The following is an 11170-nucleotide window of genomic DNA, read 5'->3' as shown; positions in this document are numbered from 1 at the left end:
TATGAACCAGGAGGTCACGGTTCGATTCCCAGTCAGGGCACATGCCCAGGTTGCGGGCTTGATCCCCAGTGTGGGGAGTGCAGGAGGCAGTTGATCAATGATTCTCTCTCATCATTGATGCTTATCTCCTTCTCTCCCTCTCCCTCTCCCTCTCCCTCTCCCTTTAAAGAATAAAAATAAATAAATAAATAACCTGCTATATTTGGTCAAACATTTAATTAACTCACTCCTCATGCCTTGGCAGGGCCAGAGCCAGTGATTTCGCAGGCCTTATATGGCCCTCGGGCCGGACGCTGCCCACCCTGCTCTGAAAGGTGATTTAGCTGTAAGCCTCCCTGGTATTCCATGACCCTGCCCGAGAGTGAGGCCCTGAGGTAGGGCACGGCGTGCGGCTTCACAGCCAGCACTGGCCTGCACTGTGCCCATTAACACCCTGGCTGGCATATGGCATGGCATCACCGTGGCAACCAGAGGCAGCGTCCAATCTCTGGCTTGGCCATCGAGGGCTGGGTGACCGCAGACAGCCCACCTCGCTGTCCTGAGCCTCCATTTAGATCAGGGGTTCTCAACCTGTGTGTCGCGACCCCTTTGGGGGTCGAATGACCCTTTCACAGGGGTCGCCTAAGACCATCGGAAAACACATATATAATTACATATTGTTTTTGTGATTAATCACTATGCTTTAATTATGTTCAATTTGTAACAATGGAATTGGGGGGCACCACAACATGAGGAACTGTACTAAAGGGTCGCGGCATTAGGAAGGTTGAGAACCGCTGACTTAGATGGACTTCCCTCCGCTCTGCCTGCTCCAAGTCCGAGGATTCTAGAGCAAGGGGCCTCGGGAGAACCCGGCCACATTATGAAAGGGTAACAGTGGCCACTTCTACAGGAAGTCTCAGAGATCAGTACAGGAGATCAGCTCGCGGGAGCGGAAGAGAGATGAAGCAAGAGGCAAGACAGTTAAGAGTCCTGCGCGCGAGGGCTCCTCGAGCAGGCCCAGCAGGCCCAGGAGGCCCAGGAGGCCCAGGAGGCCCAGGAGGCGCAGGAGGCCCAGCTGGTGCTGCGGAGTCTGCAGGTGGGAGCCGCCCCCGTGGCGATGCTTTTCTTGGAGGGATGAGGATGGGGGAGGCAGCAGGGCCCCCAGCCAGCTCGATGACAAGGATGCAAAGGGCTGAGTCCTCTTTTCTTGTGAATGTGGGGCTCTCTCTGGTCTAACGGAGGGCACCTGGGCAGGAGATGGGGTACATTGCCTGCCTTTAAATGCCATGTGACCCTGGGCAGCTCACCTGGCTCCTCAGAGCCTCGGTTTCTCTATCAAGTTGGAGGGAAGAGGGGTGACTGGACCAGAACAAGGCGCGAGGGGGGCTCTCAGACCCCTCGCCTGGACAGTTAGGGTCTGTGACTGCTGTCATTTGTAGTTATTGGGGTGAGGGGGTGAGCGCGGACCCAGCCCCTCACCCCTTTGGTGAGAGAGTGATGGGGGTGGGGGACGCCCCGGGCACCTGCAGACACTGACTTGTGACTCTGATTTGCCTGATTTCTTGGGCGAGGAGTGTGGGGAGAGGGCCGGGCTGCAGGGTGTGCGATGTGTTCCTGGTCACGAGGGGGCTTCTGGCTGGTGAGGGAGTGAGGGAGCGAGGTTGCGATGATCCAGGAAGGGGAGGGGGTGCTCAGGGGTGCCCCTGCTGCTGACTCCAAGGCCTGTGTTTCTGAGTGACGGAAGGGCAGGGACCTTCGCCCGGGGCTGCGAGGGCTGAGGGGCTGTGGTGAGCACCAGGCTGGCTGGTGGGAGCTGCTGAGGGAGTGTGAGCGTGTGCGGATGAGGTGACCGAGGGTGTCCCCCTGCCTCTGATGGCCGTGCCTGGCCCTGAGGGGCACAGACTGCTCCTGGCGGGGGCCGGAGGCTCCTGGGGGGACACTGCTCTGACGGTGCCACCGGTGCTCTGGGCAGTGCTGGCTGCAGGGCACCTGCTGTCCCTCTGCCCAGGCTCCTGACGGACAAGGAGGCGGCGTGGCTCCTGGGAGGGAGGGCGGACCGGCTCCCAGGGCTGGTGCTGAGGCGGCTGAGAGGGCTGGGTGCTGCTTTCACACCAAACGCCCGCTGGGAGCTGGGAGCTGGGAGCTGGGAGCTGGGAGTGGCCGGGGCGGTGCAGCGGCGAGCTGCCCCCAAAGGACGTTAAGAGCGTCTGGTGTCCTGGAAAGTGGCCTCAGGGAATGGACTTCAGGATCCTACCTTCCCTGACGTATGGAGCTGACAGGCTCCGCGCTGTGGCCCCACATCACAGAGACTTCCCCCAGCACTGCGGTTCTAGAAGCTTCCGCAGTGGGAATGTTATCATCTGCCTGTATCTCCTTCAAAGGAAGTGGGTGTGAAACTCGAGTTTCCAAATCCCACAACCGCGAGTAAAGCCACCCCTCTGCCCGCCCATGGGGCTGTCACGCCCACGGCTGCTCCCGGGCGTCTGTGACTCACCGATGGGCCCCCTGCCACCCAGAGGCATCTGTCGGGAAGTGGTCGTGCTCCCTCCCTCCCTCCCTCCTCAGTTTCCTCATCTGTCAAGTGGGTATAAATCGCGTCTGTACAGTACCCGGCTTCTGTGAGGCTCAAATGGAATGTCACCCTCTCCACGTTGTCAGCACCATCGCCGTTGCCGCGTCACCAGCCGTCACTGTGGGCTGGGCGGCGGCGAGGCCTTCTCCTGGGTCACAGATGGGACAATGTCGCCGGGTGCCGACCGAGGTGAGGCTCGGCTCCAGGCGGTGGGGATAGAGCAGAGAACAAAAGGGTAAACTTCCGACTCACAGGAGGCTTGTGTTTCCTGAGAGGAGATGGAAATGACACAAAATCGGATAAAAGACTATCTGGGAAGGTGACAAGCGCTCAGAGAAAGTGAAGCCAGAAGGGGTGGCGACTCACCTCTAAGGATCTCACCCAGTCCTCACCGCAGCCCCGTGGTGAACATGGCTCCTCTCACGTTCCCGTGGGGAAACCGAGGTACAGGACGCCACGTGGCTTGCCCGGGTCACGCTGGCCAGCGGCAGGACGAAGCGCGGAGCCTGACTCCAGAGCAGCGGCCTCCTCGCCTCCTGCCGGGCCCCTTCTCCACACCCAGGGGTCAGAGGGGTGCACTGCTCCTCGCTCACCACCTGCTCGCCACCTGCCGGGTCTGGTCACCCCAGTGCAGTGCGTGCTGGCTCTGGGGCAGGGGCTGGGCAGGGGGGTCTCAGAAGAGGTGCTGGTCACTGCTCAGGGGATTGGTCCCATTGGCCAGTCCGCATGGAGCCGATGCTCCCACGGTGGCCGCTTCCCAGCCCGAGGTCAGGCAGAGGTGCCCCGATGGGCTCACGGCGCCGAGCCCGGCCCAGCACCACTGCAGCTTGACATCTATGACCGGAAACAGACTTTGCAGGCCCGAGAGTGGCAGGCAGAGAGACGGGGAGAGGAGCGACACAGGTGGAGACACACAGACAGGAAGAGAAGGAGACGACTTCACCAAAGCTTGGGGGCCTCCGGGGGTGAGGATTGCTTCATCCACGTCCTGTGCACCCCGTGTGAGGAAATCCGCCCACGGGCGCTGGGCCAGTGGCTCCTTCCATCTTCCCTGAGGCAGGCTCCCTGACCCTCACTCAGCCTGTCTGTGACCTTTGGCCCCAACAGACAAAGCCCGGAGGGGTGGCTCCTGCTGCCTCAGTTTCTCTGCACTTGCTGCTCACTGCTCCTAAACCCCACCCACCTCCTCAGAGCCTGGCCAAGGCCCACAGGAAGCTGCCTGGCCATTGCACATCAATCCCTCTCACCCCATACATTTATGTACCAGGACTTATTCCCTCCAGGGCGGGCCCCCGACTACCCCTTCCACACCCCAGCCTCCCCTTCTCCTGCCCTGGGGCCTCACGTGGACAAAGCCTTATCCATCAAAATCCTTATTAATTGACTGACTGACCTAAGACCTTCAATGACAGAAGAAAGGACCCTAATGAATGAATTGGACGACACTTACTTGAGCACCTACTATGTGCTAAGGAGCTGAGGATAATGTGGAACAAGGTGCACAGTGACATCCATAGGGGAGCCCAGGGCATCGTGGGGCCACAGACAGGGGCATACTGAACCCTACTTGAAGTTGGGGGTGGCTGCAGGGAAGGCTTCTTGGAGGAAGCAGAGGGAGGAAGAGGTGTCAGCTAGGTGAGGGGGTACGAGAGTCTGGAGGTTGGGGCACAGGGACCAAGGGTGGGAGGGAACCTGGCCTCCTGGGAGTGGGGAGTGTTCGGAGGGGTGCTGTGGACTGCGCGGGGTGAGGGTGGGGAGTGAAGGGGGTCACATTCTGATTCCTGGGTGGGCGTGTGGAAAGAGCAGAGAAATGGTGTTGGGGAGAAAGCAAGGCTGGAGGCAGGTGACTGAGAGGGAGGAGGCAGCTGTGGGGGGTCCCTCCCCTCGGGGAGGGGGGAGGAAGTGAGCTGCAGGAGCAGCGGGAGGGACGGCTCACCAGGTGCTGCTGGCCCTTCAGACGTGGGACTCGGGACGAGCCTGTGTAGCCACCCCAAGGCCTAAACCAGAACCTGTCCCGAACAGGGCCTCCTTATTCAACAGCCGGGGAAGACCCTGGGCAGTTGAGCAGAGATCTGAAGACGAGGGTGCGGGGAAGAGCATTCCAGGCCGAGGGAGCGGGAGGGGCAGGGCCTGGGCAGGCTGTGCTGGAGGCCAGGAGGCCTCAGGCAGGGCGGCATCACCCATGGTGGGTTCTCTCCAGGGCTAACGGGGAGCCAGGGAGGGATTGCAGCCGGCTGTGACCGTGCAGCAGGCAATGATCCCTCACCATTCTCTGTCCCCAGGCCAGAGCAGCATGGAGGCTGGGCACAGAGCCGCCCGAAAAGGCCGGAAACTGGGCTCCAGCCGGCGGCGGCAGACACGGGAGCCCGCTGCTGGCCAGGATGGCCCTGTGGCTCCAGAGTCCTGGCCCTCCCAGGCAGCGGAGGAGCTGCAGGGCTTCTTCCAGGCCTGTGGTGCCGCGGAGAGGGGCTTTGTCACCCGCGAGGACCTGGCGGTGAGTCAGAGGCCCCGTCCCACCCTGATCCCTTTCCAAGGCTCCCGCCACCCAGGACCGCAGGGCTCGCCTGCTCTTTCCCTTTCTCTCATCTAAACTTTGACCTCAGAAAAGGCTAGGAATTTGTTTATACTAATGTGCAAATGACTGATAAGGCTCTGTGTGTTACCCTCTTTCAGAAACATTTACATTTTGACAAAGGGAAGGACTTTAAGCCAAAGAACTAACTTGCAAATGATGTAACTTTTAGGCCCACTGAGCAGGGAAGTCTAGCTTAGAGGCCTGGAAATCAAACCTTGTCGATGATCGGAAACTTGAAGGAAACATAAGGTCAGCCATGGTCGTGTGTTCCGGTGAGGAGTCTTGGGCTGTGGCCTTGACCAGATGGACAGATTTTTTAAAAAATATATATTTTATTGATTTTTTACAGAGAGGAAGGGAGAGGGATAGAGAGTTAGAAACATCAATGAGAGAGAAACATCGAACAGCTGCCTCCTGCACACCCACTACTGGGGATGTGCCCGCAACCAAGGTACATGCCCTTGACCGGAATCGAACCTGGGACCCTTCAGTCCTCAGGCCGACGCTCTATCCACTGAGCCAAACCGGTTAGGGCAAGGACAGATTTTTCTTTGGATTTTCCTCGCTCCCTGCAAAGGGGCCTCTGTGGGCTGCTCAGGTCTGGCTGGGCCTGCTCCTCCTCCCGATGCTGCTCCCTGCTCCGGACTTTGTCCTTCCCCCAGCAAAACTGCCCTTCCTATCCCCCAGCCTCAGCCCCACAGCAAGGTCTGAATGGCCGATGTTCAAATATAATTTTCAAAAGGATAACAAAAAAGACTTTGAAGTAAATATAAAAATCAGCACTTATCAAAGGTCTTACCTAATTAATTATTGTTACTAATTAAGAAGGGAGCCAGTAAGATGTCCCTGGTGGGTTCAAAGAGCATTTGAGGAGCTCTTTTGATTTTTGCGATATTTATAGGCAATTTGACAGAGGAGCGTTATGATGAAATTGCTGAGTTCAGTTTTAAAAATGACTCATGTCCAACAGCCATCAATCTTGGGGGACATCTGTTCTGCTAGGCAGAATGACTTCCATCTCTCCTGGACAAAAACCTACAAGTTAACAAGTAACCAGAAGTCTGGGACTTTGAATTAAAGGTAAACAATGAGATGAACTAAGTGCATTCCTCTGGTCTGTACAATGCGCTGTCTACCTTATTCCCAAGTTTCAGGCTTTTACAACCTCTGCTCGTGGCTCTGCTGTCTAGCGTGACCATCTGCCCCAGTTTGCCCAGGGCTGGCGGGTACCAGGGATGTGGCCCTTTCCAGACTGAAGCTGGCCACCCAATGTCTCTCCTAAGGCCAAGAAACCAACCCAAGACTCTCTTTCTTTCCACCAGCTTTTGTCTGCAGGCTCTATAAATGTGAGGGGCTTTCTTCTTGGGGTCCCCAACTTTTCTAGGGTCCCCCTCCTGCCCAGAATGGCCTTCCTTATCACCTGGCTCCTAGGAGGGCTTGGCAGGGGTTGGCTCCGTCTTCCTCACAGTGGATTTGTCACACCTGATTGGATGCCAATCACCCTGCAATATGACACTACAGTTACGCAACTGATTTATCTAATCTAGCTCCACAAAAGGAGGACAGATTCTTACTGCACCTGTGTGAAGGACGATGTTGCGTGGAAAGTAAAAGTACTGGTTTCTAAATCAGGAGGGACCTGTGAGATTCAGATACCATTTAATATGTTTAATTTCAGTTTACAAAAGCCATCACCTACTAAACTGAAGGTTAGAGATAGCTCCGGAAGACAGGACTTTCTCATAGGTCCATAAAAATAATACCAACGATGTTCCCAACAAATACCACGACCAGATTTCCCTGGACCCTTCACTCGGTTCCGTGGAACTAGTTCTTGTTCTGGGGGACCTTGGAGAGCCGGCAGCTGCTGGGCTCAGGCTGAAGGGGGTTGGCTCGGTGTCCCTCCCCAGGGGAGCGCCCGCAGCGCGGAGAAGCGGGCGCAGTCCCTCCCCCAGCTTCAGCTTCGGTCTGTCCTGCCGGAGCACAGACTGTGGCTGCAGCTGTTCACTGAGCCTCGGGCAAGGCACAAGCTTACTTAGGAGGCAGACTGAGCGGCTGTGGTTACCTGTTACAGGAACTACTGTAGAGAGTGGACGAGAGCCAAGCTCTCTACTGGTCAGACTGTGGCTGCAGCTGTTCACTGAGCCTCGGGCAAAGCACACGCTTACTTAGGGAGCTTGAGCGGCTGTGGTTATCTGTCACAGGAACTAATAACATTAGAGTGGACGAGAGCCAAGCTCTCTACTGGGGACAGAGCTATGCACAAGGGCTGACCAGCGTTTCCCCTGAGGTAGTGACGGCGTTGAACAATCTCCGTGGCCTTCCGGTACAGCATGCAACTTCTGAAATAGTTGTGTTAGTGGCATTTACCTCCATAAACATCCCAGGAGAGGCCACCATCTCTTCTGAGTTGATGTTCTTCCTACAATGCTCTTCTGTTTTGCTCCCAAGCCACGTTTAATAGCAGATTTTATTACAGGCTAAAGCCTCAGTTTTCATGTTCTTCTACAGGCAACAAAGATTACAATATTTTTTATTGATCATGATCAGCTTATCTTTTAGAAGCAGGTGTTAAACACAATTGTATTAATTAATCTTAATGAACTTAAAAATTTAAATATATATATATATATATATATATATACACACACACACACACATATATATACATATATATACATACACACACACACACACACAGTACATAATACTTGATGATGATAATAAATGACTATGTTACTGGTTTACATATTTACTATGCTATACTTTTAATCATTTTGTAGTGTACTTTTTCTACTTTTAAAATAGAAGTATTTAGTACGCTCAAATATATACACACACACATATATATACATATATATACACACACACACACACACACACACAGTACATCACGTCTTCTCCATCCATTCGCCCATGAGGGGCGCTCGGGTTGTACCATGTCTTGGCTGCTGTAAACAATGCTGCGGTGAACACAGGGAGCATTTCTCTTTTCGAATTAGTGTTTTCATTTTCTCCAGATAAATACCCAGAAGTGGAATTGCTGGGTCATATGGTAGTTCTATTTTTAAAAATTTTGAATAGATTTTTGTTTTTAATCCTCACTTGAGGATATGTTTATTGATGAGAGAGAGAGAGAGAGGAGAGAGAGAGAAACATTGATGTGAGAGAGAAACAGCAATGGGTTGCCTGCCACATGCACCCTGACTGGGCATCGAACAAAAACCTAGGTATGTGCCCTGACCCGGAATCGAACCTGCACTCTTTTGATATATGGGGCGACGCTCCAACTAACTGAGCCACCTGGCCGAGCTCTATTTTCAGTTTTTTGAGGGACCTCTATATTGTTTTCCATAGTGGCTGCACCAATTTATGTTCCCACCATGACTGCACAAGGGTTTCCTTTTCCCCAAGGCCTCACCAACACTTGTTATTTCTTGCCCATCATGCTCTTAGAATAGTGGTGAAGTATTTAATAAATATATGGAAAGATATCCTGAAGTTTCTTTTTTTCTAAATTTAGGATCTGATATTGGAAGGCAAAATCAAAAGAGCTATCAGAGAAATGTGGCCACTAGTTTAAGGCAGGCTCATGGGAGCCTGAGAAATAGTACTACTCGGTTACCTATTTAATCAAAGTGACAAGAAAATGCCATCTTTCGGAATAAACATAGAAGAAGGTGACACAATTGCAAGGGTGTTGAGCTCTTTCGTAAGAGAGGTACCTTAGGTTCTTGTTTTTTAAAAAATAGAATATGATAAAGCCAAACATAGCAGAAGGGATTTTTCTGCTGAGAAGTGGAATCAGTTATCTGGGCAACTTACACAGAAGATAAATAGTAACCTCTTTCTAACCCTTGCTAGGGGCTCAATTTATAATTTTAATAGAGATGGAGCCCAATTCTAGTTTTGCATTGATGTAACACAAGGGAGTTTCACAAGTTTTGTTATTTATTTATAATATATTTTTATTGATTTCTGAGAGGAAAGAAGAGGGAGAGAGATAGAAACAGCAATGATGAGAGAGAATCATTGATCGATTGCTTCCTGTGTGCTCCCTACTGGGGATGGAGCCCACAAGAGCATGCGCCCTTGACCGAATCGAACCCGGGACCCTTCAGTCTGCAGGCCGATGCTCTATCCACTGAGCCAAACCAGCTAGGACTTAATTTATTTTTAAACCCATCAAAACTGAGGCAAATTTGGCAAAATGTTAACATATTTCATAGCTAATTTTCAGACTCAGGTATTATAAATCAAGGCAGAAAGACTCCCGTTCAGTAACTTTCTACGATTCTCTATCCATTCAGGTTGTGGCCTTTATATTTTTTCATGTTCTGGAACAACCGGACACGTTAAGACAAAAAACCACTTCCTTTATCCCTTCAAGACAAAAACACACCCCATTTTCCTTGCAGACACAGTGGATTTCTCTGTCCCTAACGTTTCTAGTATAGTTTCAAACACCCGTAGTGACTACAACTTTTAACCAAAGTAATTAACCTCGGAATGAATTGGGGGTAAGTAATTGAGATTATACAAGCATTTCAGCAGACTAGCAGAGCTCACAAGGACACTTAACACGACTTTCTGCAGTCACACATGTCCCTTGCACAACTTAAAAAAAAATTGTGATAAAATACACCTAACGTAAAACTTACCATTTCAGTGATATTAAGTAATTCACATTGTTGTGCAATCATGACCACCCATCTCCAGAAACTCTTCTTCTTGAAACTCTGGGACCATTAAACACTAGCTCCCATTCTCCCATCTCCCCAATTCTACTTTCTATCTCTGTGATTTGACTACTATAGGTCCCTCATATAAGTGGACTCATACAGTGTTTGTCCTCAAGGTTCATTCATGTTGTAGTATATTGCAGAATTTTCTTCCCTTTTAAGGCTGAATAATATTCCATTGTACGTATCTACCACATTTCATCTATCCGCTTGCCCCTTGGTAGACATTTGAGTTGCTTCCATCTTTAAGCTTTGTGAATACTGTTGCTCTGAATATAGATGTACAAATATCTACTTGAGTCCCTACTTTCTCTTGCACAACTATCTAAAGTGTCAAAAATGAATTCACTCATTAACATGACCCAAAGATATAGCTGCTCTCCAGCACATAAAAGTAAGAAGTAAAAGACACAAGCTTACAATTATGCTTAGCAATTAAACTATCAGTATTACATTTTCTTAATTAATTTTTATTCATTCAAGTTTTTCATGTTACTAAAAATCTTGGAAAGTATGTTTAAAATGACATACTACAAAATATAAGTACTGTTGATATAAAATTTGTTTAGAATAATTAATCAATTTAGTTGAACACAAATTTAAATTGTTATAATCTTTTTCTTCAGATGTGCACAATTGGGTTTAACTTTTCTCTCTTTAACAGATTTTCTTTTTTATGTACTTGTTTATTTGTTTAATTTTTAAATGTATTTTTATTGATTTTAAAGAGAGAGGAAAGGAGAGTGAGAGAGAAACATTGATCAGTTGCCTCCTGCATGCACCCCCATCAGGGACCAAATGTATAACCTGGGCATGTGGCCTGACCGGGAATCAAACCAGTGACCTTTTGGTGCACGTGACTATGGTCAACCAACCAAGCCACACTGGCCAGGGCATGTACTTGTTTATTTTTATTGAATTTATTGGGTGACATTGGTTAATAAAATTATATAGGTTTCAGGTGTATAATTCTAATATTTTTATAACCCTAAACATTATGTACAGATAATGTTAGCTTATTTGATCAGTAAGACAAAATAAGAAGTGCAGGACATTCAGATGAACTAGTTTCTTCACAAAAAAACAAATCCAAGCCTTAAAAAAATAAAATGTATACTTGTATCATCCTATCTAATAATAGAGAAACATGGTAATTAGCCGTACCTCCGCTACCCTTCCCATTGGCTAATCAGGGCGATATGCAAATTAACTGCCAACCAAGATGGCGGCCGGCAGCCAAGCAGCTTGAAGCGAACAGGAGGCTTGCTTGCTTCAGTGACGGAGGAAGCCAACGTTCCC

The 11170-nt window shown here is 50.5% G+C and overlaps 1 protein-coding gene across 4 annotated transcripts in view; it reads left to right on the top strand.

The window, feature by feature from the left end:
* The first annotated feature begins 4842 nt into the window (after positions 1-4842).
* Positions 4843-11170, top strand: part of RAB44 (RAB44, member RAS oncogene family) — a 30218-nt gene continuing 23890 nt past the window's right edge. For all 4 annotated transcript variants that reach the window (XM_014529634.1, XM_014529633.1, XM_014529632.1 and 1 more), the window contains exon 1: positions 4843-5048. In XM_014529634.1, coding sequence (XP_014385120.1) covers positions 4848-5048 — 201 coding nt within the window. In that variant the 5' untranslated portion in view covers positions 4843-4847. The remainder of the gene's footprint in view (positions 5049-11170) is intronic.

Source organism: Myotis brandtii, unplaced genomic scaffold (assembly GCF_000412655.1).
Source record: "Myotis brandtii unplaced genomic scaffold, ASM41265v1 scaffold687, whole genome shotgun sequence".
NCBI classification, from domain to species: Eukaryota; Metazoa; Chordata; class Mammalia; order Chiroptera; family Vespertilionidae; genus Myotis; species Myotis brandtii.
Note: the sequence above shows the minus strand (reverse complement) of the source record. Positions and strands in the feature narration are given on the sequence as shown.